This window comes from Papio anubis, chromosome 9 (genome assembly GCF_008728515.1).
Source record: "Papio anubis isolate 15944 chromosome 9, Panubis1.0, whole genome shotgun sequence".
NCBI classification, from domain to species: domain Eukaryota; kingdom Metazoa; phylum Chordata; class Mammalia; order Primates; family Cercopithecidae; genus Papio; species Papio anubis.
The window spans coordinates 36,907,329-36,933,583 of record NC_044984.1 but is presented as its reverse complement, the minus strand read 5'-3'; the positions used below and the strand labels follow the sequence as shown (position 1 = coordinate 36,933,583).

At 40.4% G+C, this 26,255-nt stretch overlaps 1 protein-coding gene across 33 annotated transcripts in view; it reads left to right on the top strand.

Annotated features, from left to right (window-relative positions):
* Nucleotides 1-26,255, top strand: part of YAF2 (YY1 associated factor 2) — a 78,028-nt gene that overhangs the window by 42,244 nt on the left and 9,529 nt on the right. For 22 of the 33 annotated variants that reach the window (XM_031650421.1, XM_021922195.2, XM_021922194.2 and 19 more), the window contains one exon: nucleotides 20,554-20,736. The exons of 10 other annotated variants lie outside the window; for them this stretch is intronic. In XM_031650421.1, the coding sequence (XP_031506281.1) occupies nucleotides 20,678-20,736 (59 nt within the window). In that variant the 5' untranslated portion in view covers nucleotides 20,554-20,677. Of the gene's footprint in view, nucleotides 1-20,553; nucleotides 20,737-23,113; nucleotides 23,184-26,255 lie in introns of all 33 variants that reach the window. One more of the 33 variants, XR_004176046.1, reaches the window with a different exon arrangement.

The window sequence follows — 26,255 nt, the reverse complement described above, 5'->3', positions numbered from 1 at the left end:
AAGGTCTTCAGGAGTAATAACATGCATGGAGCCATCATCTCCTTTGATAACAATGGCTGGTCAGACGTGGTGGCTCATGCCTGTAATCCCAGCATTTTGGGAGGCCGACACAGGCAGATCACTTGAGCCCAGGAGTTGGAAACCAGCCTGGGCAACAGGGCAAAACCCTGTCTCTACAAAAATACAAAAAAATTAGCTGGGTGTTCATGCATCTGTAGTCCCAGCTACTCAGGAGGCTGAGGTGGGAGGATCACTTGAGCGCAGGAGGTCAAGGCCAGCTGCAGTGAACAATGATCGCACCATTGGATTCTAGCCTGAGTAACAGTGAGATGCTGTCTCAGCAAAAATCAAAAACAACAATGCTTTCAGGAATACCTCCTGAGGGGCCTGCCGCAGGTTGTATACAGTTATAAATACAAGGAACATACTCTGAAATAGCAATAAAAAGTATAGTAAATACATAAACTAGTAACAGTCGTTTATTATCATTGTCAAGTTTTATGGACGATACATAATTGCGTGTACTTTTTTTTTTTTTTTTGAGAGGGAGTCTCATTCACTCTGTCGCCTAGGCTGGGGTGCAGCAGCGCAATCTCGGTTCACTGCAGCTTCCGCTTCCCCAGTTCAAGTGATTCTTCTGCCTCAGCCTCCCAAGTAGGTGGGATTACAGGCATGCACCACCACACCTGGCTAATTTTTGTATTTTTAGGAGAGACAGGGTTTCACCATAATGACCAGGCTGGTCTCAAACTCCTGGCCTCAAGTGATCTGCCCCACTCGGCCTCCCAAAGTGCTGGGATTACAGGTGTGAGCTACCGTGCCCGGCTGGTATGTGCTATACTTTTATATGACAGGCAACACAGTACGTTTGTTTATATCAGCATCACTGCAAACACACGAGTACTATGTGATGTTATGACAGCTTCTTCACTAGGTGATAAGTATTTGTCAGCTTCATTATCTTAGGTAACCACTGTCACATATGTGGTTTGTTGTTGACCAAAATGTTGTTAGGGAACATGGACTATATGTTTAAAAGTAACTTTGCAAAGAACCAGAAGTAAACTATGTAACTCCAAAATTGGGTAGGAGAAGAGGAGGACTGATAGTACTGCCTTGACCAAAATCTTTAAATCCATTCACTTCTATCTCTACCATTTGTCAGCTACCCTAAGCCACCATCTCTTTTCTGGGCTACTCTAATAGTGTACTACTTAGTTTCTCCAATTCCATATGTGTTTTAAAAATTAAAATATAATGGAAGTCACTTACATCCTTAAAAGTATTTCAAGGTACTTATTGTACCTAGAATAAAATCTGAGTTGTGTTGTTTTGTTTTGTTTGAGACAAGGTCTTACTATGTTGCCCAGGCTACAGTGCAGTGGCATGATCACAGCAGCCTTGACCTCCCAGGCTTAAGTGATCCTACCACCTCAGCCTCCTGGGTAGCTGGGCCCACAGGTGTGTGCCACCATGCCCAACTATTTTTTTTTTTTTTTATTTGTGGAGATGAGGTCACACTGTGTTGCCCAGACTGGTCTTGATTTCCTGGACTCAGGAGATCCTCCTGCCTCAGCTTCCCAAAGTGTTGGGATTACAGGCATGTGCCGCGACACTCAGCCAAAATCTAGGTTCTTTAACATGGCTCATAAAGCCCTTCTTGGCCTTGTCTGCCTGTCTCTCAAGTTTTATCTCATGTAATTTTTCCCCTTATTCAATATTCTTCAGCCTTACTAACTTTCTTTCAGTTTCTGTAACACTCTTTGTATTATTTAAATTTAATTGTGTCTTTTTTTTTTTTTTGAGATGGAGTCTTGCTCTGTTGCCCAGGCTGGAGTGCAGAGGCACAATCTTGGCTTACTGCAGCCTCCTCCTCCTGGGTTCAAGTGAGCACGACCGGCTAATTTTTGTATTTTTAATAGAGATGGGGTTTCACCATGTTGGCCAGGCTGGTCTTGAACACTCCTGACCTCAAGTGATTCTCTCACCTTGGCCTCCCTAGATGCTGGGATTATAGGCATGAGCCACCGTGCATGGCCAAATCTTTCTTCTTATTCACCCCCACTCCTGTTAGAACCTCTCATGGTATTGGGTAGGGTGGGGAAAAATGAACACCACAGTTTGTAATTATATATATGTAGCTATTGTTTTTTATTACCATTGTATTCCTAACACTAAGCATGATGCTTGGCACATAGTATGTGCTCAGTGTAAAATAAGTGTATAGCAAAAGAAGGAAAACGAGGAAAAATTCAGAGAAAACATGAAAACAAGATCGGACATGCTTGTTAAAAGTGTAAAGGCCCACGATATAGCTCAGCTATTAAGGAACATTTACATTAGATTAAATACAAAGCCCACCTATACACTTAGTGTTTAGAAACACACTAGAACAGAATTACTAGGGGGATTGGAAATAAATGGATGGTCAAAACAAGATACTAGGCAAATATAAGCCAAAAAAAAAAAATCAGTAGATTCGTATTATTAGAAAAAGTTGAATTAAAAGCAATAAACATCAGGTGAGAAAAAGAGACACTGTGATAATCCAGGGTATAGTTTCTGATATAAAGAGGGCCACAGATCTTTACTTTTTAAAGATGAAGCACAAAAGTATTTAGAGTGAAAACTATATAAATTCAGGGAAGGAGAGAGAGACAGTAATGGGAGTACTTTAAACATTAACAGCAATGGTGGACTTTAAAAACATTTTCAGTCCTTGCTTCATCAAAGAAATAAATAAATACGATATAAAGAATCTGAGTCATATAATTTGTCTGTCTGATTTATAAGGTTGATGTAATAAATGTATCATTCTGTTATTGTAAAGAGAAATAAATTCCCCTCAGAACATTTTAAAAGATAGGTTATATTTTTAAAACTTTTAAGTAGGTTACATTGTATTATAAAGAAAGCTGAAAAAATATTAAAAAGTAGAAATATTATTAACCACATACTCAACAATGAAATTTTAGGTTGACAACGAAAGTGAGAGCCAGAAACCAAACTACCAAACCTTTCCAAATCCCAAAACAAAAACCTCAATTACTTGAATTTAAAAATGTAAAATTATTGTCCTTGAAAAATGAAAAAAACTTAATTCAAAGGTCTAAAGATACTGCAGACTGGCAACTGCAGTAGAAAATAATTACAATAAAAATGAAAGACACGAATGACATACAGGATACAAGTAAAATTATTTCTAAGAATTTCATTACTAGAAAATGAAAACAAATTAAACTCTCAATGAAAGAATTTAATACAACAATAACAAAATAAACCTAAGGAAGGCTGGAAAAGTAATTGGTGAAGATAAAGGATAGTAAATAATGAATTAGAAAACAGAAAAAATAGTTAAGATAAATAAAACAGAACTTGTCCTTTAAGAGAAAAGTAAGACTAGCTAGCAATCTTTTTTTTAACAAAGGGAGAAAGTACAAAAAGCAAAACCATGATTATGAAAAAGAAGTAACTATAGATATAAACAGTATAAACAATTATTTTTTATTTTATTATTTATTTTTTTGAGACAGGATTGCACTCATTCTGTTGCCCAGGGTGGAGTGCCGTGGTGCTGTCACAGCTCACTGCAGCTTCTGCCTCCCAGGCTCAAGAGATCCTCCTTCCTCAACTTCCAAAGTAGCTAGGACTACAGGCTCACGCCACCATGCCCAGCTCATTTCTAAAATTTTTTGTGGAGATGTGATCTTGCCATGTTGCCCAGGCTGGAATCAAACTCCTGGCTTCAAGTGATCCTTTGGCCTCAGTCTCTCAAAGTGCTGGATTACAGACGTAAACCACCACATGCAGCAAAAACAATCTTAATAAAATGATAAAAGTAAATTGTTACGGCATTGTATAATGTATTAAAACAGCATATTTTGATTACAATTTGTGTTCAACCCTTTCAGAATTAAATGTAGCTGCTTTTATTATTTAGAAAGTATATGCTGTAGTGAATACATACACTATTGACCTGTTTTCTTGTGCTGATCATTTTTATGTGAATTATTAACAAAATGTGCTTATCCTAGAGTAATTTTCTTCTGATGCATGTTATCTGTAGCATACACCATCAATTGGTACTTATGAAACCACATCTAATATTAGTATTAACCTAAGAAACAATCAGAAATGTAAAATTTCCTAAGATTTTATATTTGCTGCAAAAAAGGCATATACTATATGTTTAATCTATAATGTATGTATCATTTAAATATCAGATACATATAGACAATGTATGTTTGTGTACCTGTGCACAGTCACATATACACAAGTCTAACTAGCAAACTTTAACATTCCTGCTACTGTGCATCATCATGCTCTCAGGCCCCTAGTGGTTCTCCTTGCTTCCGGTCTGTCCCTGATGCCCTTGCATTGTCATCGGGGTGGATTTGAAAATGAATTCAGTGTTTTAAACCTTTAATTGTAGGACATTTCAAATATCTGCAAAAACAGAACAGCATTAAAAAATCCTGGTAAAGATTGAACGTGTGATAGATAACTGCCTGTTCTTTCTGATTCAAATTCCAGGCTCCAAACCAGTTAATATATCATTAGAATTCTCCATATCCTGCCTCTAACTTGCCTTTCCAGCTTATCTCTTGTTATAGTCTCAGTATGCAGTTGTAGTTGATTATTTACTAGTAGGTTTTCTGAAAAAGATTTGGAAATTTTATACATCTTCTTGACATGGTGACTTTGCTCATAGTGCTCTCTCTACCGTAACTGCCCTGCTTTTCAGCTCTGTCTGTTGAAATTCTACACACACTCTAGGCTCAGTTTAAAAATCATCTCTACAGGAAGGATTTCCTGACACATCTCTACTCTGACTCTCCCACTTGTAGGTATAGTCTCAGCATTACCTACCCTCTCGTATTTATTCAACAAATACTTGAAAGTATACTACGTTCTGAGTCATTACTGGATTCATCATGTGTGTTTCCCCTACTAAATTGAGACTCCATGATGTTAAGAACTATCTATCTTCATCTTTTAGTCTCCTCTTGCGTTTAGCACAGTACCTTGCACGTTATAGAAGCTTTGAAGTGAGTAGTGTCTCAACAGTGAACTTTTGTGGGTTTTTTTTGTAAATAGGTTATCGCATAATAAAATTGTACATGTGAATACTTAGAACATTTTTTAAATTAAAAAAAAAAAAAACATTTCTGGCTGGGCGCTGTGGCTCACACCTGTGATCCCAGCGCTTTGGGAGGCAGAGGTAGGTGGATCACATGTGGCTAGGAGTTCAAGACTAGCCTGACCGACATGGCGAAACCCTGTCTCTACTAAAAATACAAAAATTAGTGGGCATGGTGGTGCATGCCTGTAATCCCAGCTACTCGGGAGGCTGAGGCATGAGAATTGCTTGAGTATGAGAGGCAGAGGTTTCAGTGAGCCAAGACTGTACTACTGCACTCCAGCCTGGGTGACAGAGTAAGAATCTGTCTCAAAAAAAAAAAAAAAAAAAGCAAAGTATATATATATTTCAAAGTTTAGAGCGTGTAACTAAGGACAAAGAAGATAATTAAATGATCTTAGAAACCAAGAAATAATGACAGACTAAAATATTTTTGGATATATTGATTTATTCTGTTTATTTGATTAACTCTATTCCCATTCCTCTCCCTTTTTCTCTCTTCTGTATTCCTCTTTCTCACATCAGAAACCACTGTCTTTTCACATGTTTTTGATAAACAGATTTATTATCTATTTTTGTGTGACAAACTACCCCAAAACATTTATTTTCTCACATTTCCTGTGAGTCAGGAATTTGGGAGCAGCTTAGCTGGGTGATTCTGGCTCTGGGTTTCTCCTGAGGGTGCAACTAAGATGACAGCTGAGGCTGCAGTTACCTGACGGCTTGACTCAGCTGGAACATTTTCTTCCAAGATGGCTCATAGGGCTGCTTGAGTGTCCCCGTGACATAAGAGCTGGCTTCCACCAGAGTGAATGATCCAGGAGTGAACAGGGTGAAAGTCACAGTGTCTTTTATGACTTAGCCCCAGAAATCTCACTGTGTAATTTCTGCAGTGTCCTGGTTATACAAGTCAGCCATATTCAGTGTGGGAAGACCAAGGGCATGAATGCAAGAGATGTGAGCCTCAAAGAATAAGAACAAATAGTTATTATTTATTAATACTTATTTGTAAGACAATGTGTTAAGGTATTTTCATGCTGTATATATTTTACTCCTCAGAATTACTGTTTTATAAAAGAGAAATGAGGATTTTTACCTAAGTATCAGAGTAGGATTTGAATTCAAGCAATCTGACTTCAGAACCAGGCTCTTAAATGTTATGCCATTAGGCCGGGCGCGGTGGCTCAAGCCTGTAATCCCAGCACTTTGGGAGGCCGAGACGGGCGGATCACGAGGTCAGGAGATCGAGACCATCCTGGCTAAAACAGTGAAACCCCGTCTCTACTAAAAAATACAAAAAACTAGCCAGGTGAGGTGGCGGGCGCCTGTAGTCCCAGCTACTCGGGAGGCTGAGGCAGGAGAATGGCGTGAACCCGGGAGGCGGAGCTTGCAGTGAGCTGAGATCCGGCCACTGCACTCCAGCCTGGGCGACAGAGCGAGACTCCGTCTCAAAAAAAAAAAAATAAAAAAAAAAATAAAAAAAAGTTATGCCATTGTATCTCAATCTTTAGTATTCTTGAAACACAAAGAATATAGAAGCATACCACTAATTTTTGGTAAGTTAAAAAAAAAAAAAAGATTACATCTTAAGTAATAAAAACAAGCTGGACTTAGTGGCTCATGCCTGTAATCCCAGCACTTTGGGAGGCCAAAGCAGGAGGATGGCTTGAGGCCAGGAATTTGAAAACAGCCTGGGCAACATGACAGAACCCCATCTCTACAAAAATTTTATTAAAAATCAGCTGGGCATGGTTGTGAGCACCTGTAATACCAGTTACTTGGAAGGCTGAGGTGGGAGGATTGCTCGAGCCCGGGAGTTTGAAGTCATAGTGAGCTATGGTTGTGCCACTGCACCCCAGCCTGGATGACACAGCAAAACCCCATTGGTCAGTCAATCAGTAAATAAATAGAATAAAAAATAAATAAAAATATAAAATAGTAATAATGAATAATTAGTACTTAAAATAATCATTATTCATAATAAACCAAATCTGTGAAACCGGTATTGTATACTAGGTTCTATGTAGGGCTCATGAGTTTGAACTGTATATATCAGGTTCCCCATTTAGTATGTTTCATTTCCTCTCAATTTCTACTACCTCCTATGCTAATTTAAAATTATAGTTTGCTGAATTGGTGGCAAGCAATGGCTTGCTCAGATAATACTGAATATTCAGATTGAACTTTACCCAGAAATTAAGGATAATTTCCTACCGATGAGTGTTTCTTTTACCCTCAGACTCTTTATGAGCTTTGTCCCTCTAAAATGCTAGCAGTCTGAATATTCCAAATTGAGGCATTGGCAAATTTAATACTAATCTGCTTCCTGGTTACTTCTAGTTGGAAAGTTAATTTCTTTTCTTTTTTTCTTTTTTTTTTTTTCTTTTTGATATTCAGGAGTCTTGCTCTTGTCACCCATGCTAGAGTGCAATGGAGTGATCACTGCAACCTCCGCCTCCTGGGTTCAAGTGATTCTTCTGCCACAGCTTTCCTAGTAGCTTGGGATTACAGGCACCTGCCACCATACTCAGCTAATTTTTGTATTTTTAGTAGAGACAGGGTTCACCATGTTGGTCACGCTGATCTCAAACTCCTGACCTCAGGTGATCCACCCCCCGACCGTCCTCAGGAAAGTTACTTTCTTGATCAACCCTTATACACCATATTTGATATTTATTTATTTATTTATTTATTTATTTTGAGATGGGAGTTTTTTCTGTCACCCAGGCTGGAGTGCCATAGCGCCATCTCGGCTCGCTGGCAACCTCCGCCTCCCAGGTTCAAGCTCCTGCCTCAGCCTCCCGAGTGGCTGGGATTACATGTGTGTAGCACCATGCCTGGCTAATTTTTTTTGTATTTTTAGTAGAGACAGGGTTTCACCATGTTAGCCTGGTTTCAAACTCCTGGCCTCAAGTGATATCCCTGCCTTGGCCTCCCAAAGTTCTGGGATTACAGGCATGAGCCACCGCGCCCAGCATTTTTGTTTGTTTGTTTGTCTTTGGAGACAGTTTGGCTCTGTCGCCCAGGCTGGAGTACAATGGCGCAATCTCAGCTCACTGCAATCTCCGCCTCCTGGGTTCAAGCAATTGTCTTGCCTCAGCCTCCTGAGTAGATGGGATTATAGGCATGCACCACCATGCCTGGCTAATTTTGTATTTTAGGGGTTTCACCGTGCTAGCCAGGCTGGTCTCAAACTCCTGACCTCAGATGACCCACCTGTCTCGGACTCCCCAAAGTATTGGGATTACAGGCGTGAGCCACCACTCCCGGCCCAGCCTGACTTTTTAAAATTAAAAAAATAAATTTATTGTATTGTGCCCTATATCTAGAACACTGCAGTAAAACAAATATCACAATAAAGCAAGTCATACGAAGTTTTTGGTTTCCTAGTTCATATAAAAGTTATGTTTATACCATACTGTAGTTTGTTAAATGTGTAATAATAGCATTATGTCCAAAACAACAATGTATATACCTTAATTTAAAAATACTTTATAACTAAAAAATTCGAATGACCATCTGAGCTTTCAGCTAGCTGTAGTCTTTTTGCTGGTAGAGGGTCTTGTCTTGATGTTGACGGCTGCTGAGTGATCATGTTGGTGATTGCTGAAGGTTGGGGTGGCTGTAGCAGTTTTAAAAATTGAGACAATAAAGTTTTCTGTATTGATTAACTTATTGATTAACTCTCCTTTCATGAAAGATTTCTCTGTAGCATGCAGTGCCGTTGCATAGCATTTTACCCACAGCAAAACTTCTTTCAAAATTTGAGCCAGTCCTCTCAAGCCCTGTTGCTTCTTTATCAATTAAGTTTATGTAATATTCTAAATCCTTTGTTGTCATTTAAACTGTGTTCACAGCATCTTCACCAGACCAGGAGTTGATTCCATATCAAGAAATCACTTTGTGTGTTAATCTGTAATAAGCAACTCCTCATCTGTGAAAGCTTGATCTTGAGATTGCAGCAATTCGGTCACATCTTCTTGTTCTACTAATTCTAGTTCTGGTTTTTTGTTTTTGTTTTTGCTACAAAGTCTGGCTCTATTGCCCAGGCTGGAGTGCAGTGGCGCAGTCTTGGCTCACTGCAGCCTTAGCCTCCCGGGCTCAAGCCATCCTCCTGCCTCAGCTTCCCATATAGCTGGAACTACAGCTGTGCAACACCAAGCCCAGCTAATTTTTTGCATTTTTGGTAGAGACAGGGTTTTGCCATATTGGCCAGATCTGGTCTTGAACTTGTGAGCTCAAGTGATCTACCCTCCTTGGCCTCCCAAAGTGTTGGGTTATAGGCGTGAGCCACCATACTACCCTAATTCTAGTTCTCTTGCTATTTCTACCACATCTGCTGTTACTTTCTCCACTGAAATCTTGAACCATTCAAAGTCATCCATGATAATTAGCATCAACTTCTACCAAACTCCTGTTCATGTTGATATTTAGACCTCCTTCCATGATTCACAAATGTTCTTAATGACATCTAGAATGGTGAAGCCTTTCCAGAAGATTTCAATCTACTTTGCCCAGATCCATCCAAGGAATCACACTATCTGGCAGCTATAGCCTTATGAAATGTATCTCTAATATAATGAGACTTGAGGGCCAGGCCTGGTGGCTCATGCCTGTAATCTCAGCACTTTGGGAGGCCAAGGTGAGTGGATCACCTGAGGTCGGGAGTTCGAGACCAGCGCAGTCAACATGGTGAAACCCCGTCTCTACTAAAAATATAAAAATTAGCCAGGCGTGGTGGTGCATGCCTGTAGTCCCAGCTACTTGGGAGGCTGAGGTAGGAGAATCGCTTGAACCCGGAAGGTGGAGGTTGCAGTGAGCCAAGATGGTGCCACTGCACTCCAGCCTGGGTGATAGAGTAAGACTCTGTCTCAAAAATAGTAATGATAAGACTTTAAAGTTGAAATTACTCCTGGATCCATGGGGCTGCAGAATGGATGCTGTGTTAGCAGGCATGAAAACAGCATTAATCTCCTTGTACATGTCCATTAGAGCTCTTGGGTGACCAGGTGCATTATTAAAGAGCAGTAATATTTTGAAAGGAATCTTTTTATCTGAGCATAGGTCTCAATAGTGAGCTTAAACAGTGAGCTAAATATTTTAAATTCAGGTCTTAACAGTGAGCTGAATATTTTAAATTCAGTATACTATGCTGTAAACAGATGTGCTATCATCCAGGCTTTGTTGTTTCATTTATAGAGCACAGGCAGAGTAGATTTAGCATCATTTTAAAGGGTCTAGGAATTTTGGAATGGTCAGTGAGCATTGTCTTCAACTTAAAAGTTACCAACTGCATTAGCCCCTAACAAGAGAGTCAACCTGTTCTTTGAAGCTTTGAATTGAGGCATTGACTTTTCCTCTCTAGCTCTGAAAGTCCTAGATGGCATCTTCTTTCAACAGAATGCTTTTTTGTCTACATTGAAAATCTGTCGTTTAGTGTAGCCACTTCTATCAGCTCTCTTAGCTAGATCTTCTGTATAACTTGATGCAGTTTTTATATAAGCACTTGCTGATTCACTTTGTAATTTTTTCATATGAAGGTGGCTTGACTTTTCTGCAGCTTCCTCACCTCTTTCAGCCTTCATAGAATGGAACAGAGTTAGGGTCTTGCTGTGGATTAGGCTTTGGTTACGAAATGTTGTGACTGGTTTGATCTTTTATCCAGGTGAAAACTTTTCTCCATATCCCAGTAGTAAGGCTGTTTTGCTTCCTTAATATTTTTGTGTTCCCTGGAGTAGCATTCTAAATTTCCTTCAACAATTTTTCCTTTATAGTCACATCTTGGCTGACTGGCACTAAAGGCCTAGCTTTTGGTGTGTCTTGGCTTTTGACATGCCTTCCTCACTAAGCTCAGTCATTTCTAGCTTTTGATTTAAAGCGAGAGATGTATGCCTCTTCCTCGCACCTGAACAATTATTAGACACCATTGTTGAGTTATTAATTGGCCAAACTTTAATATCGTTGTGTCTTAGGGAAGAGGGAGGCTCAAGGAGAGGGAGAGACAGGGAACAGCTGGTCAGTGGAGCAGCCAGAACACAAACACTTACCAGTTTAGTTGACCGTCATATACAGGTGTGGGCCTTGGCTCCTCAAAACAATTACAGCAGTAACATCAAAGATCACCAATCATAGATCACCATACCAGATGTAATAATAATGAAAACATTTTAAGAATTACAAACATGTGACACAGAGACAACTTTTACATGCTGTTGGAAAAATGGCGCTAATAGCCTTGCTGGGCACAGGATTGCCACAAACCTTCAATTTGTAAAAAGTAATAATGTAATGCATAATAAAATGAGGTGTGCTCTTGTGTTCTTGCTATTTAAGATTTTTGTTGTTTGTCCTGATATGGATATCACTTAAGCAGTGGTCTAGAAATTATATATGATCATTTAAGATACTTTCAGTTTTTTTTTGTTTTTTTTTTTTGAGACGGAGTCTTGCTCTGTGCCCCAGGCTGGAGTGCAGTGGCGCGATCTCGGCTCACTGCAAGCTCCGCCCCGCCGGGTTCACGCCATTCTCCTGCCTCAGCCTCCCGAGTAGCTGGGACTACAGGCGCCCACCACCTCGCCCGGCTAGTTTGTTTTTGTATTTTTTAGTAGAGACGGGGTTTCACCGTGTTAGCCAGGATGGTCTCGATCTCCTGACCTCGTGATCCGCCCGTCTCGGCCTCCCAAAGTGCTGGGATTACAGGCTTGAGCCACCGCGCCTGGCCTACTTTCAGTTTTTTGAAATGTAAATTCTTTTTCCTGCAATAGCCAGTTTATATTAAGATGGAAAATTCAATATATTCAATAATGTTTTCTTTCTGTGGAAAAAACATTACGACCATTCTGACCACATTGAGTGTGGGAAGTGTATTTTTGATTGCCAATTACATACTGAGGTTTAAAGCAATGTGAAGATTAGGCAATCATTTGCAACCTCTTCTATAACTTTGTATCTACACAGGTAAAGTTCTGATTCCAGCTCATCTTTTCCAATGATACTGTAGTTCAGTTTATGTTATAGTTTCACTCTACTAGAAATAACTTTTCTTTCAGTTTTGATGTGATAAACCAGAAGTCATTGTTCATGTCTTTCTCAAATAGATTGTCTATAGAGAGCTGATTGATTTTTTTTTCATTTGTGTTTTGTTCCAACTGTAAACCAAAAATACCTGTTACCATGTTACAGTGTTAACTCTTCTACATTGCATGCTATCAGCATTATAAAATAGCCGGCCACATCGTATGTTAACAGAATTTTGTGCCTTCTGCTTCCTCGTCAAACATGTCATGAACTTTGTGAATTTTTTTAAAAGCTTCTTTATTATGTGTTTTGTATTACAAGTACAACTATAAATGATGCTTTTGTAGTTTTAACCTTTATTTGTGAAATAATTCATCAGTTTACATAGAAGAGCATATTTTGTCCTTGTTTTATAAAACATACTGAAGTTTGGCGTTACTTTGTTTGGCAGAGAGGTACTTTATGTTGAAAATTATTGAAAACCTTTGATGTTTCATGCCACTATTTGAAATAAGATTACACTAGATAACACTGGCCACTAGAAGCAAAAGGATGTTAAAGAACATCCTTTTGTTTGTAAAACAAGCAAAATGTAAAATGTAAAAAACTATTAAAAAACAGTTTTCAGATACTTGTTTGTACACTTCTCATTCACACTTTTCTAGGTACTTGGCATAAACATCAGTTATAAATTCATTTACCCAGTTCGTACTGATTGACATTCCACATTCCATTGAAGCCTTGTTTATTGTTTGCCTTCACATCATTATTTTGAATTCTGGCATCTGTTAATTATTTTCATCTCTGCTTTTATGAGTTAAAACAATTTTTATGAGTTTGGATTATTTATTACATAAGAACAGCAGGGTTTCTGTGAAAAATCATAATTACCTTTTAAATTTATGATTATACCAGGCTCCCTGTACAGCATACAATAGACTGACAGAACCCACCCACTATTGGTATAGAGACTGTGATTTGAGAATACTGCAGTAAGCTGTTTCAGGAGCAGTTATTCAAAGAGCTACAGATCTGATCATTACGTAAGAAGTAACAGCTCTAGCTGGTAGAAGGCAGTGGAGACATAAGATGAAAGGGGCAATAATACTGCCTGACTATGACTCTTAAAACCAGTGTCTTACCAGCACCAGGGCAGGAAGTAGAGGGAAAGCAGTAGGGGAAGTAGTAAGGAAAGAGCCCAGAGTAAAGTGTGTAACAGGAATAAGTACATATTGAAATGAACATCACAAAGAAGTGAAAAACCAACTAGCACAGTTGTATTAGAATGATAAGTAAAGGGCAAATCAAGTATTATTTTTAAGTAACCTCAAACAAAGGACAGCTTGTCCCACTCTGAATGTGCTGTAAACTAGCGGATGATTTGTTGCAGTCCAGTGTAAGTTAACTGAGTGCCATTAACTTCTATGTAATATATAAAGATTCAGTTGGCCAGAGCTGGGTGTATCAAAGAAGCCATCCTCCCATTATGGGCACCAGATTTTCTGTAGTGAAGGAAGGCATCTCAATACTTTTTTATTTTTTTTTTTTTGAGACAGAGTCTCGCCGTGTTGCCCAGGCTGGAGTGCATTGGCTCAATCTCAGCTCACTACAACCTCCGTCTCTTGGATTCAAGTGATTCTCATGCCTCAGCCTCCTGAGTAGCTGGGATTCCAGCTAGTTTTTGTATTTTAGTAGAGATGGGGTTTAGCCATGTTGACCAGGCTGGTCTCAAACTCTTGGCCTCAAGTGATCCACCTGCCTCAGCCTCCCAAAGTGCTGAGATTACAGGCGTGAGCCACCTGTGCCTGGCCTCAATACTTGAAATATTATAGTACAAATACATATATTACTTTTATCTACTGCTGCATAACAAATTACCCTGAATGTAGCTACTTACAGACATTTATGTCTCACAGATTTCTATGGATAAGGAATCTGGGTACTGCTCAGCTAGGTCCTCTGATTCAGGATCTCCCAATACAAGGCTGTAGCATTGTGGCCAGGGCTGCAGCTCTCTCAAGGGTCCAGACAGGAGGAATCACTCACTTCCAGGCTTATTCAGGTGGCTGTTGACCTCAGTTCCTTGCTGGCAGTTGGACCTAGGACGTTAGTTCCTGATGACCTGTTGACCAGAGGCTTCCCTCAGTTCTTTGCCACATGGGTCACTCTGTTAGGGAAGATCACAACAAGGAAAGAGTGAGGATGGAAGCTAGAGTGTTTTAGTAAGCTAATTTTGGAAATGACATCCAATCGATTTTTGCTGTATTCTATTTATTAGAAGCATCTCACTAGGTCCAGCCCACACGTAGGGAAGGGGGTTGGATAAGGGCATGAATACCGGGAGGCAGGGATTACTGGTGGCCATTTTAGAAGGCTGCCTACCACAGCCAGGCCTGGTGGCTCATGCCTGTAATCCCAGCACTTTGGGAGGTCGAGGCGGGCGGATCATGAAATCAGGAGATGGAGATTATCCTGGCTAACACAGTGAAATCCCGTCTCTACTAAAAATACAACAAAATTAGCTGGGCGCAGTGGCGGGCGCCTGTAGTCCCAGCTATCCAGGAGGCTGAGGCAGGAGAATGGCGTGAGCCGAGATTGTGCCACTGCACTCCAGCCTGGGCGACAGAGTAAGACTCCGTTTCAGAAAAAAAGAAGGCTGCCTGCCACAATAAACATTTTCATGAGTGAGTAAATGAATGAAGCAAAGGAAACCTAGGAAGAATATTTTGTACTAGTAAGTCCTCCAGAATTATAGGTTGCAGAAATGGAAGCTGAATAGTAAAAGAAAAAGTTAATACCTAGAAAAGACTTCCTTTGGCTAAAACTAGGCATGGCTTATTCGTGAGTATACTATCTGTCCATCTATGTTGTAAAGAACTGTTTGGAAAATTGTTTTCTGTGAACTCTAAATCAAATAACATCTTTTAATACTACTGATTTCTTTTTTCTTTTCTTTTTTTTTTTTAATTTTTGTTTTTTAGACAGGGTCTCACTTCATTGCCAAGGCTGGAGTGCATTGGTGCAATCATGCTCACTGCAGCCTCAGCCTCCTGTGTTCAAGCGATTCTGCCACCTCAGCCTCCCAAGTAGCTGGGACTGCAGGCACGTGCCACCACATCTGGCTCATTTTTATATTTTTTGTAGAGATGGGGTTTCACCATGTTACCTAGGCTGGTCTCAAACTCCTGAGCTCAAATGATCTGCCCACCTCAATTTCTGTATTTAGAAAACGTAGACCTTCAGATTTGATGTTTCAGTCACTGGTTCCCAACTCTCATTGCACATTAATGTTATTATTTTGAGATGGAATCTCACTCTGTTGCTGAGGCTGCAGTGCATGGTGCCATCTCGGCTCACTAAAACCTCTGTCTCCTGGGTTCAAGCAATTCTCCTGCCTCAGCCTCCTTAGTAGCTCCTTAGTAGCTGAGATTACCGGCTCACACCACCACGCTCTGCTAATTTTTGTATTTTTAATAGAGATGGGGTTTCACCACGTTGGCCAGGCTGATCTCGAACTCCTGACCTCAGGTGATTAGGCCGCTGTGGCCTCCCAGAGTGCTGGCCTTACAGGTGTCAGCCAACGCGCCCGGCCTCACTGCACGTTAGAATCACCTTGGATTCACAACCAAACCAAAAAGAGGATACTGGGCTCTATCCCAGTCTACATAAATCAAGTTCCTAAAGGTGGAGCCCAGTGTATTTTTTCTTTCTTTTTGAAAGAGAGAGGGTCTCACTTTGTTTCACAAGCTGGAGTGCAGAGGCACAATCATAGCTCAGTATAACCTCAAACTCCTGGCCTCAAGCCATCCTCCCGCCTCAGCCTTCTGAGTACGTAAGACTACAGGTGCGCACCACCACACCTGGCTAAAGGGGTATTTTTTTTTAAAGCTCCTCAGATGATTCCAGTATGTCGCAAGGGTGTTAGACACCTCTGATTTAAGTGGTTCTTAATAAAAGATTAGAATTATGCACCCTGTCTCTGGTTTAGTACAAATTGAAAGGGCAAATAATTTTATAAGCAAATTTTCTTCTTTTAGCATATATTTAGTATCCAGTATGCGCATAACACTTTGAGGGTGAAAAAGAAATGTTAAGTAGTTTGAAAGTGTTGCTGACACATTGGACAGAAGATTTTTTTTTTTTTTTTTTTTTTTTGAGACGGAGTCTCGCTTTGTCGCCCAGGCTGGAGTGCAGTGGCGCGATCTCGGCTCACTGCAAGCTCCGCCTCCCGGGTTCACGCCATTCTCCCGCCTCAGCCTCCGAGTAGCTGGGACTACAGGCGCCCGCCACCACGCCCGGCTAGTTTTTTGTATTTTTAGTAGAGACGGGGTTTCACCATGTTAGCCAGGATGGTCTGGATCTCCTGACCTCGTGATCCACCCGCCTCAGCCTCCCAAAGTGCTGGGATTACAGGCTTGAGCCACCGCGCCCGGCCGGACAGAAGATTTTTTTAAAAAAATTTTAAAAATAACGGAAATGGGAGCAAACTGTACTTGATATAGTTATATATGTATTTACAATGATTATTTGTCATTGTCTACATAGGCTGTAGTGTTTTAGAGATGGGAGAGACGACTATAATACTAGAGTAGATACGGTTATTTGGAAAAGATGGAATCTGCAGTGGATTAGGAAAGCAAAGGTGAAATGTAATAATTTGCTTCACCTGGCAGATCCTGATTTAATCCTGTTTTATAGGCCATTAATTGCACAATAGGAGCAGCCAAGGAGATTTGAAAAATAACCTGTACCAGGCTTCATTCCTGGAGATTTTTTGTCCAATTGGTCTGGGTGGGGGCCCAATTATAGTAATTTTAAAAGGACTCCTTGTGATGCTAATGTGCAGCCAGGGTTGAAAACAAGTGCGATAGGATCACAGATCCCTGGAAATTTTTTAGTAGGATGGTTTAACATTCATTCATTTAAAAAATTAAATATTTATTTTTATATATTGATACGTAATAGATGTACATATTTTTGGACATTAAGTATTTTTATGCGGTAGGCACAGGAGAAACAGCAGTGAACAAAATATAAGAGGAAAAATTCGCTGTTTACAATTGGGGGGTGGTAGGGAGCTTATATTCAAAATTCTGGTAAAAGAAAACATAATAAACTATTAATAATATGTAATGTAGTAGGTAGAGATAAGTGCTTTGAAGAAAAAAAAGCAAAGTAAGGAGGATAGAGTAGGGAGTGAAGTTGGAGAGTAGAGTGCTGTTTTGTGTCAGGGTAAGAAAGACTTCTCCTACACTTATGATCTGGCATTCATATGCAGTAAAAAAGGAAAAAAGTAAAAAGGAAGACTTCTCTGACATTTGACATTTGAACAGAGACCCGGAAGAAGTGAGGTTAGTGGGCAGAGGAACAGCAGGGGAAACCCTTGGGCAGAAGTAGAAAGGTGTTGATGCAGCATGCTATGGACTCAATTGTTTCTCTCCAAAATTCACGTACTGAATGAAGCCCTCACCCCAATGTGACTGTATTTGGAGATAAGGCTTGTAGGAGGCAATTATGATTAAATGAAGTCATAAAAGTGGAGTCCTAATCCAGTAGGATTGGTGGCCTTGTAAGAAGAGGGAGAGGTTTGTCTGTCTCTCCCTGTGCGTGCACTGAGGAAAGGCCATGTGAGGACACAGTGAGAAGGTGGCCATCTGTAAGCCAGAAGGAAATGTAAGTAGAAGAGAGCCCTGAGTAGAAGCTGATCCCTACTGGACCTTGGTCTTGCACTTTCCAGCCTCCAGAACTGTGGGAAAATAAATATCTGTTGTTTAAGCTACCTAGTCTATGGTATTTTGTTATGACAGCCCAAGCAGACTAAGACACTGGAATAATGGGTTCCATATAGAAGAGTATAGAAGATCAGATAGGAAGAGTCTAAATCACATAGAGACTTGTGGACTAGAGCAAGAATTTTGGATTTTGTTGATTGCCATATACTCTGGTTGCCAATGTGTAACAAGAAAGGGGATTGGTTGGGTGGAGAGGAGGAGCCCGTTGGATGGTTTTAAGCAGAGGAATAATGTAATTTGATTTACATTTGGAAGGATCACAGTGACTGCTTTGTGGGAGAGTGGCCTGTAGCAGAACAATTGAGGGATGTTATTTATTTATTTTTTGAGACAAAGTTTTGCTCTTGTTGCCCAGGCTGGAGTGCAATGGCGTGATCTCGGTTCACTGCAACCTCTGCCTCCCGGGTTCGATTCCCCTGCCTCAGTCTCCCGAGTAGCTGGGATTGCAGGCACCCGCCACCACGCCCAGCTAAATTTTTTTTGTATTTTTAGTAGAGACGGGGTTTCGCCATATTGGCCAGACTGGTCTCGAACTCCTAACCTCAGGTGATCCGCCCACCTCAGCCTCCCAAAGTGCTGGGATTACAGGCATGAGCCACCACACCTGGCCGGGATGTTAGTTATGAAGATGTTACAAGGGTGGTATCAGTGGAGGTGGTAAGAAAGTATTCAATTTTAGACTTATTTTGAAGGTGGGGATGAAAAGAATTTGATGGTGATTAGATGTGGGTATGAGAGGAAAAACGGAATAAATACTGCTTCTAAGTGTTTGGTCTAAGCAACTGGAGGAATGAAGTGCTATTTACTGAGATAAAAAGATTGTTGAAGAATGGAAGAGTGGGAGAAGGGAGAAATCAAGAGTATATTGTTGGCTGGGCATGGTGGCTTATGCCTGTAATCGCAGCACTTTGGGAGGCCGAGGCAGGAGGATCACTTGAGGCTAGAAGTTTGAGACTAGTCTGGCCAACATGGTGAAACCCCATCTCTACTTAAAATACAAAAATTAGCCGGCGTGATGGTACACTTCTGTAGTCCCAGCTACTCGTAGACATCCAGGTGGATTTTTTTTTTTTTTTGACACAGAGTCACACTCTGTCACTTGCAACCTCTGCCTTCTGGGTTCAAATGATTCTCCTGCCTCAGCCTCCCAAGTAACTGGGATTACAGGCATGCACCACCACATTTGGCTAATTTTGTATTTTTAGTAGAGACGGAATTTTGCCATGTTGGCCAGGGTGGTCTTGAACTGCTGACCTCAAGTGATCCACCCACCTTGGCCTCCCAGAGTGCTGGGATTACAGGGTGAGCCACCAAGCCTAGCCCCAAAGTGGATATGTTAAGTAGGCAGTTGGTTATTTAAGTCTGGAGTTTATGGGAGACATTGGGGCTGATAAAATTTTAGTATCAGAGTATAGATCAATTGTTTTCAACCTTTGAATACACATCCGCTTGGGAACTTTCAAAAAATTTGAGCCTACGGATCCTCATTTAAGTGGGACCTGGGTATTCCTGTGTTAATTTTTTTTTTTTTTTTTTTTTTTTTTGAGACAGAGTCTTGCTCTGTCGCCAGGCTAGAGTGTAGTGGTGCGATCTTGGCTCACTGCAACCTCTGCTTCCTGGGTTCAAGCAGTTCTCCTGTCTCAGCCTCTTGAGTAGCGCCACCACACCTGGCTAATTTTGTATTTTTAGTAGAGACAGTATTTCACCATGTTGACCAGGATGGTCTCAGTCTTTTACCTCATGATCCGCCCACCTCGACCTCCCATAGTGTTGGGGTTAACAGGCGTGAGCCACTGTCCTCCCGTTTTAATTTGATTAGTGGTTAGGTTAAAAAAATTTAGACAGCTTTTTTTTTTTGAGGTATAATTGATATACAGTAAACCACACATAAAACATGCAGTTTGTTAAGTTTTGACATATGAATATACCTGTGAAACTATCACCACAATCAAGAAAGCAGACATACATCCATTATTTTCCCGAGTTTCTTTGTGCCCGTTTTTAATTCCTCCCTCCTGTACCTACGCCCGTCCCATCTCTGGTCACTAGGCAATCACTGATCTGCTTTCTGTCACTATAAATTAGTTTGCATTATCTAGAAATTTACGTAAATGAAATCATGCAGTGTGTATTTTTTTTTTTTTGTCCAATCTCGTTCACTCAGCATAATTCCTCTGGAGTGTCAGTAGTTCATTTCTTTGTGTTGCTCAGTAGTATTCCATTGTATGGATGTACCACAGTTTCTTTATCCATTCACCTGTTGATGAATATTTGGGTTATTTTCAGTTTCGGGCCATTACAAATAAAGTTGCTGTGAATATTTGTGTACAAGGTTTTGTATGGACATATATTTCCTTCTCTGAGTACATATCTTGAAATGGAAATGCCTGGATGTTATGGATCACATTGTTTTCATATGTTTCAATATGAGGGGTTTATGTGTGCCTTTGAGGAAAATCTTGATGCATAGAAAATATTCAGGGACTACTTTCATTATTAATGTTCATTACTTTCAATGTCATAATCTAGTTTTTCCTTAAATGTTATTTTTACAAATATTATTCTATTTATAAAATTTAGCAAAATCTAACTTTTGTTTTCTAGGCATTGGTATTTTTAAAACACCATTGCAAGTGAAATCCAATGTGGAGCCACGGTTGAAAACCATTGTACAGATGATACTTAAAACTGAGGACTGAATGAGGTCACCAAGAGGAGTACTTTCAGCATGCATAAAAAAATCACCCTAGTTCTAGTGCAAGGCCTGAGAATTTGCATTTTTAAGAGGTACCTGGTATTGCTACTCTTCATTCGTTGACTACACTTTGAGTAGCACTGGTCTGGAGGGTTAGCGTAGGTAAGAGGTATCTAAAGACTCAGTACTGAGGCACTCTGAAGTTTAGAAATTTGGGAGACTGGAAGGGAATCAGTAAATGAAACTGTGAACGAGTAGCCAGTGAGGCAGGAGAGAAATGTGAAGAGTGTGGTGTCCTAGAGGCTGAGTGAAAAAAGTTTTTCAGGAAGGGAAGGAGTGATAAACTCAGTGAAATGTTGCTGGAAAAGGCTGGGATGACTACAGTTGACTCTTGGTAAAGTGATTATCAGTGACCTTGAAATAAATAATTTTGCTAGAGTGGAAGGACAAGAGCCTGACTAATGTGAGCCTGAGAGAGAGTGGGAAAAGTATAGAGTGAATATATACACATTTTTTGAGGTGTCATGGAAAAGAAAACAGAAATGGGGCAGTGGCTAGACAAGGATGTGGACTCAGGAAAAAGTTTTTTTGTTTTTTTTCCTTTTTGAGGTATGAATTATCATAATATGTTTGTATGCTGACAGGAAAAACCTAGTAGAGAAGGAAATATTGTTTAAGCAGGAAACAAAGGAGGTCAGTGGCAGGAGTGTGTCCTGGAGAAAGGGATCCAGTGGGCAGAAAGATGGATGGTTTAAATAAGAGTAAGGGTAGTAGGGAAGTCAGACTGTGTCAGTACAGATGGAAGGTTGTGGACATTCTAATCAAATTGCTTCTCTTTTCTCTGTGAGATAAGAACTAAGGTCACCCCTTGATAAAACAGCATATGATAAAAGCAAGTTTTGTTCAGTGCTCTGTTCCCAGTATTTAGAACAGTAATTGGAATATTCAATGGAACATAGTAAATGCTTAATAAATATTTGTTAAATAAATTAATGGAAGCAAGAGTAATCTTGGGTTGGAAAGGAGAAGGTGCTGTAGAAGTCTCCTGTTGGGTTAAGCTAGAGTACTATTAGTGGGTATGATAAAGAGGAACAGTTGGAATGATATGAAAGAGAAATGGAAAGGACTTAAATATGTAGTTGGTTAAGAGGAAGGGAAAGTTGAGAGTGACCTATTTGTAGTCTTGAAGATGGTCCTTAGTCTTTCAAATTAAGTGAAAAGCAAATGCCAAACTGTGATGTCATTTAATGATTTGAGAGGCTTTGCTGAAAACTTTAACCTAGCTTTTATAGAAATGATGTAAGTAATCTGTTTTGTCTGTGCTTACCAAGGACTATCTTAGTGTTTGCCAAGGAATCAAGTCTTCCTGCCACCACCTTCCAGGAGTTGGGGGAAAATTGTGTTCTGGTCTGCTGCATAAGTGTTTGCTGTTGAAAATTAAATACATATAGACCTTAGAGCCTGGTTCGTGACTATAGTCTTAGCTGCTTAAGAGGCTGAGATAGAAAGATCTCTTGAGCCCAGGAGTTTGAGGCTGCAGTGACTATGACTGTGCCATTGTACTGCAGTCTGGGTAATAGAGTGAGACCCCATCTCTAGTATTTAAGAGAATTTTTATTCCAGAGTCTCTCTCTCTCTCTCTTTACCTCTCTCTTATATCCATTTGCAGTTACTCCCCATTTCATTCCTCAATTTCCTAACCCTGAGCAACCACAGGTCTACTTCCTGTTTCTATGAATTTGCCTATTTTAGACATTTTATATAAACAGAACCATGCGAGAATATGTGGTCTTTCATGACTGGTGTCTTTCACTTAGGATAATGCCATAGGCTCATCCATGTTGTAGTATCTGTCAATATTTCATTCCTTCTTATGGAGGAATAATATTTCATTTTACGAATGTACACCATATTTGATTTATCCATTCATCAGTTAGTAAACATTTGGGTTGCTTCCACTTTGGGGCTATTAAGGATAATGCTTCCGTGAACATTCATGTACACATTTTTGTGTGAACACGTTTTCATTTCTCTTGGGTATGTGCTTGATTAATTCACTCCTGTGCAGACTTCAGAATAGCACTTCTGCTATCTCTGGGCTTCTATATTTTTCAAAGCTTTTAAATGTGTTACCAATTAGGAATGTTGTAGCCCCTGTCGTAGTCGCTTAAAAAAATATTCAGGTCTCATGTTGGCTTACATAAAATTGTATGACATCTAAATTAATCCACCACTGTATCGCACATGCCTCAGTTGAAGCATATTTAAGAAGGCTGTAGCCCATCTGCTGATGGTACATGCTGTCAATGTGGCTTAGTAGCCAGGTAGATGGATGGATATAAGAGATTTCAAATTATAATAATTTATAATTTTGCCTTCTCTCCTTTATTATGATAAAAATGTAAGTGCTTACTAACTACTGTTAACGATGCAACTTTAACTCAAAGTTCCTTGTATCTTTCTTTCAAGCTTCTAAATTATTTTAATTGAAGAGCTTCCCAAGATTCAAGGTGAATTTAAAGTTAAAAGATTGTCATTTGTAAGTACTTAACTGTGTGAATAAGGCTTTTCTCAGCATTGTACAACTAAATCAAATATAGAAAGAGCATAGAGCACTGGAAGAATAAAAAACAGATAGCATTAACATTGGAAATGTAGTTAGAGGCTGGTTTGTTAAGGAGCCTAAATACTTGTCTTTAAATTCTTTTTTTGTTTGAGACAGGGTCTCCCTCTGTGGAGGGTCATGGCTTACTGCAGCCTCGACCTCCAAGGTTCAGGTGATCCTCTCATCTCAGCCTCCTGGGTAGCTGGGACTACAGTCATGCACCACTACACCTGGCTAATTTTTTTTTTTTTTTTTTTTCTGTAGGGATGGGGTTTCACTATGTTGCCTAGCCTGGTCTTGAACTCCTGAGCTCAAATAATCCACCTACCTCAGTTTTCCAAAGTGTTAGCATTACAGGTGTGAGCTGCCGTGCCCAGCCAGGTGTGAGATTTTTGTAATGAAAAAATGATCAGGAGTTATATACCCAGTTCTGGCAAGTGCTTAGTTGATTTTATTTTTAAAAGTAATTCTACAGGTAACATATTTCCCTCTTTTTTTTTTTTTTTTAAAGAGATGGGGTCATACCACGTTGCCCAGGCTGAGATGCCAGTGGCTATTCACAGGTATGATCACAGTGCCCTGCAGCCCCTCTAACTCCTGTCCTCAAGTGATCCTCCTGCCTCAGCCTCCTGAGTGACTGGGACTACAGGCATGCACCACTATGCCCAGATAGTACATTATCTACTTTAAAATACTAGAATATTACAGATAAAACTAAACAGTTCTGGCTGGGTTTGGTGGCCCACACCTGTAATCCCAGCATTCTGGGAGGCCGAGGTGGGCAGATCACTTGAGGTGAGGAGTTGAGTGAGACCAGCCTGGGCAACATGGTGAAATCCCATCTCTACTAGAAATACAAAATTTGCCAGGTGTGGTGGTGCATGTCTGTAATCCCTGCTACTCAGGAGGCCGAGGCAGGAGAATTGCTTGAACCCAGGAGACGGAGGTTGCAGTTAGCCAAGATCGTGCCACTGCACTCCAGCTTGGGAGACAGAGTGAAACTCTGTCTCAAAACAAAAACAAAAACAAGAAACTGAACAATTCCTGACCACTTATGTTGCTCTAGTGCTCTCTCCCACTTCCCACTATTCAACATTTAGAGCTGATATTAGGGGGAAGACAAGGAATATGTTTGTATTCTTGTTGAATACAAACATTATTCTTGAAGAATATGGGTAATAATGATACTATCGGAGAGTTGGATATACAGGCTAGAGTGCAGTGGCACAATCATGGCTCACTACAGTCTCAACCTCCCAAGGCTCAGGTGATCCTTCTGTCCCTTACCCCCAGTAGTTGGGACTACAGGTGCTTTCCACCATGCCTAGCTAATTAATTTGTGTGTGTGTGTGTGTGTATAGTTTTTTGTTTTGTTTTGTTTTGTTTTTTTTAGTAGAGACAGGGTTTCACCATATTGCCCAGGCAGGTCTTGAACTCCTGGGATCAAGTGATCTGCCCGCCTGAGCCTCTCAGAGTGCTGAGATTAAAGGCATGAGCCACCGCATCTGGCCACAGGTTTTCTATATAGAGGAAACAAATGGAACTCTTAGAGTGGATGAGCTCCCTGAAGCAGAATATAAGCCAGGAACCAACACAGATATCAAGCATTCTTTGTTATCATTAAGATATATAAGATAAATGAGCATGTTTTGAGATAAATTATTATTTTAAAAAGGGAAAGATGGAAGATTCAGAAGAGAAAAGTGCTATTTAATTCATTCAGCAAACATTTGTTGAATGCCTGTCAGGCTCTGAGCTTGTTACCAGTGTTTCAAAAATGGAAACTCACAATCCTTCAGGAGCTTGCAAGCATACCTACAATTATAGGATAATGTGACTGACTGACTTATCAAAAACACATAACATAGCCGGTCTGGCGGCTCATGCCTATAACCCCAGCACTTTGGGAGGCTGAGGCAGGAGGATTGCTTGAGCTCAGGAATTTGAGACTGGCCTGGGCCACGTTGTGAGACCCTTATCTCTACAAAAACCAAAAAAAAATTACCCAGGTGTGGCTCTGCGTGCCTGTGGTATCAGTTACTTGGGAGGCTGAGGTGGGAGGATCGCTTGAGCCCAGAAGGTGGAGGCTGTAGTGAGTTGTGATTATGCCACTGCACTCCAGCCTGGGGGACAGAGCAAGACTCTGTCTTAAAACCAAGAAAGGAGAGAGAAAAGGAAGGGAGGAAACACTTCTACTGTATATCTCTAACCCTGTTACTTCCTAAAATTTAGTCTTGTAGCTAGCTCCACTACTCCAATAGTGTCATTATTACTGATATCCTTCAAGAATAACATTTGTATTCAACATGAAAAGAGAAGAAGTTGACTGGGCACGGTGGTTCACACCTGTAATCCCAGCACTTTGGGAGACTGAGGCAGGTGGATCTCTTGGGTCCAGGAGTTTGAGACGAGCTTGGGCAACATGGTGAAACCTGTCTCTACAAAAAATACAAAAATTAGCCTGGTGTGGTGATGCATGCCTGTAGTCCTAGCTGCTTGGGAGGCTGAGGAGGGAGGATTGCTTGAGCCCAGGAGGCAGAGGCTGCAGTGAGCTGAGATTGTGCCACTGCACTCCAGCCTGGGGGGCAGTGAGACTATGTCTCCGGAAAAAAAAAAAAAAAAAAGTAAAGAGAAGAGATTAAGAACAGCATGAAGTAACCTCAACATTAAAGGGGCTGAAAGAGGAAGTACTAAGAGGAGCCAGTTTAGATATAAGACAACTGAGAAGGACCTACTTACTGGAGAAGGTAGGAAGAGGAGTAAGAAGAATCTTTGTAGCTGTGGTGCAGGAGAATGTTAAATATAAGTGTCATGATACACAGAGGTCAAATAAGATGAGGACTGAAAGGTGTCCTTTGGTTTTGGCAAACTTGGTGACCTTAGTGTGATTTATTTAGTGGAGTGGAAAGAGGTTTGGAAAGGTAGAAGTGAAGGCAAGGACATAACTGAGAGAATAGCAGACATTTCCAAAATACTGAAAGAGGAGAAAGGAAGAGCAAGTAAACA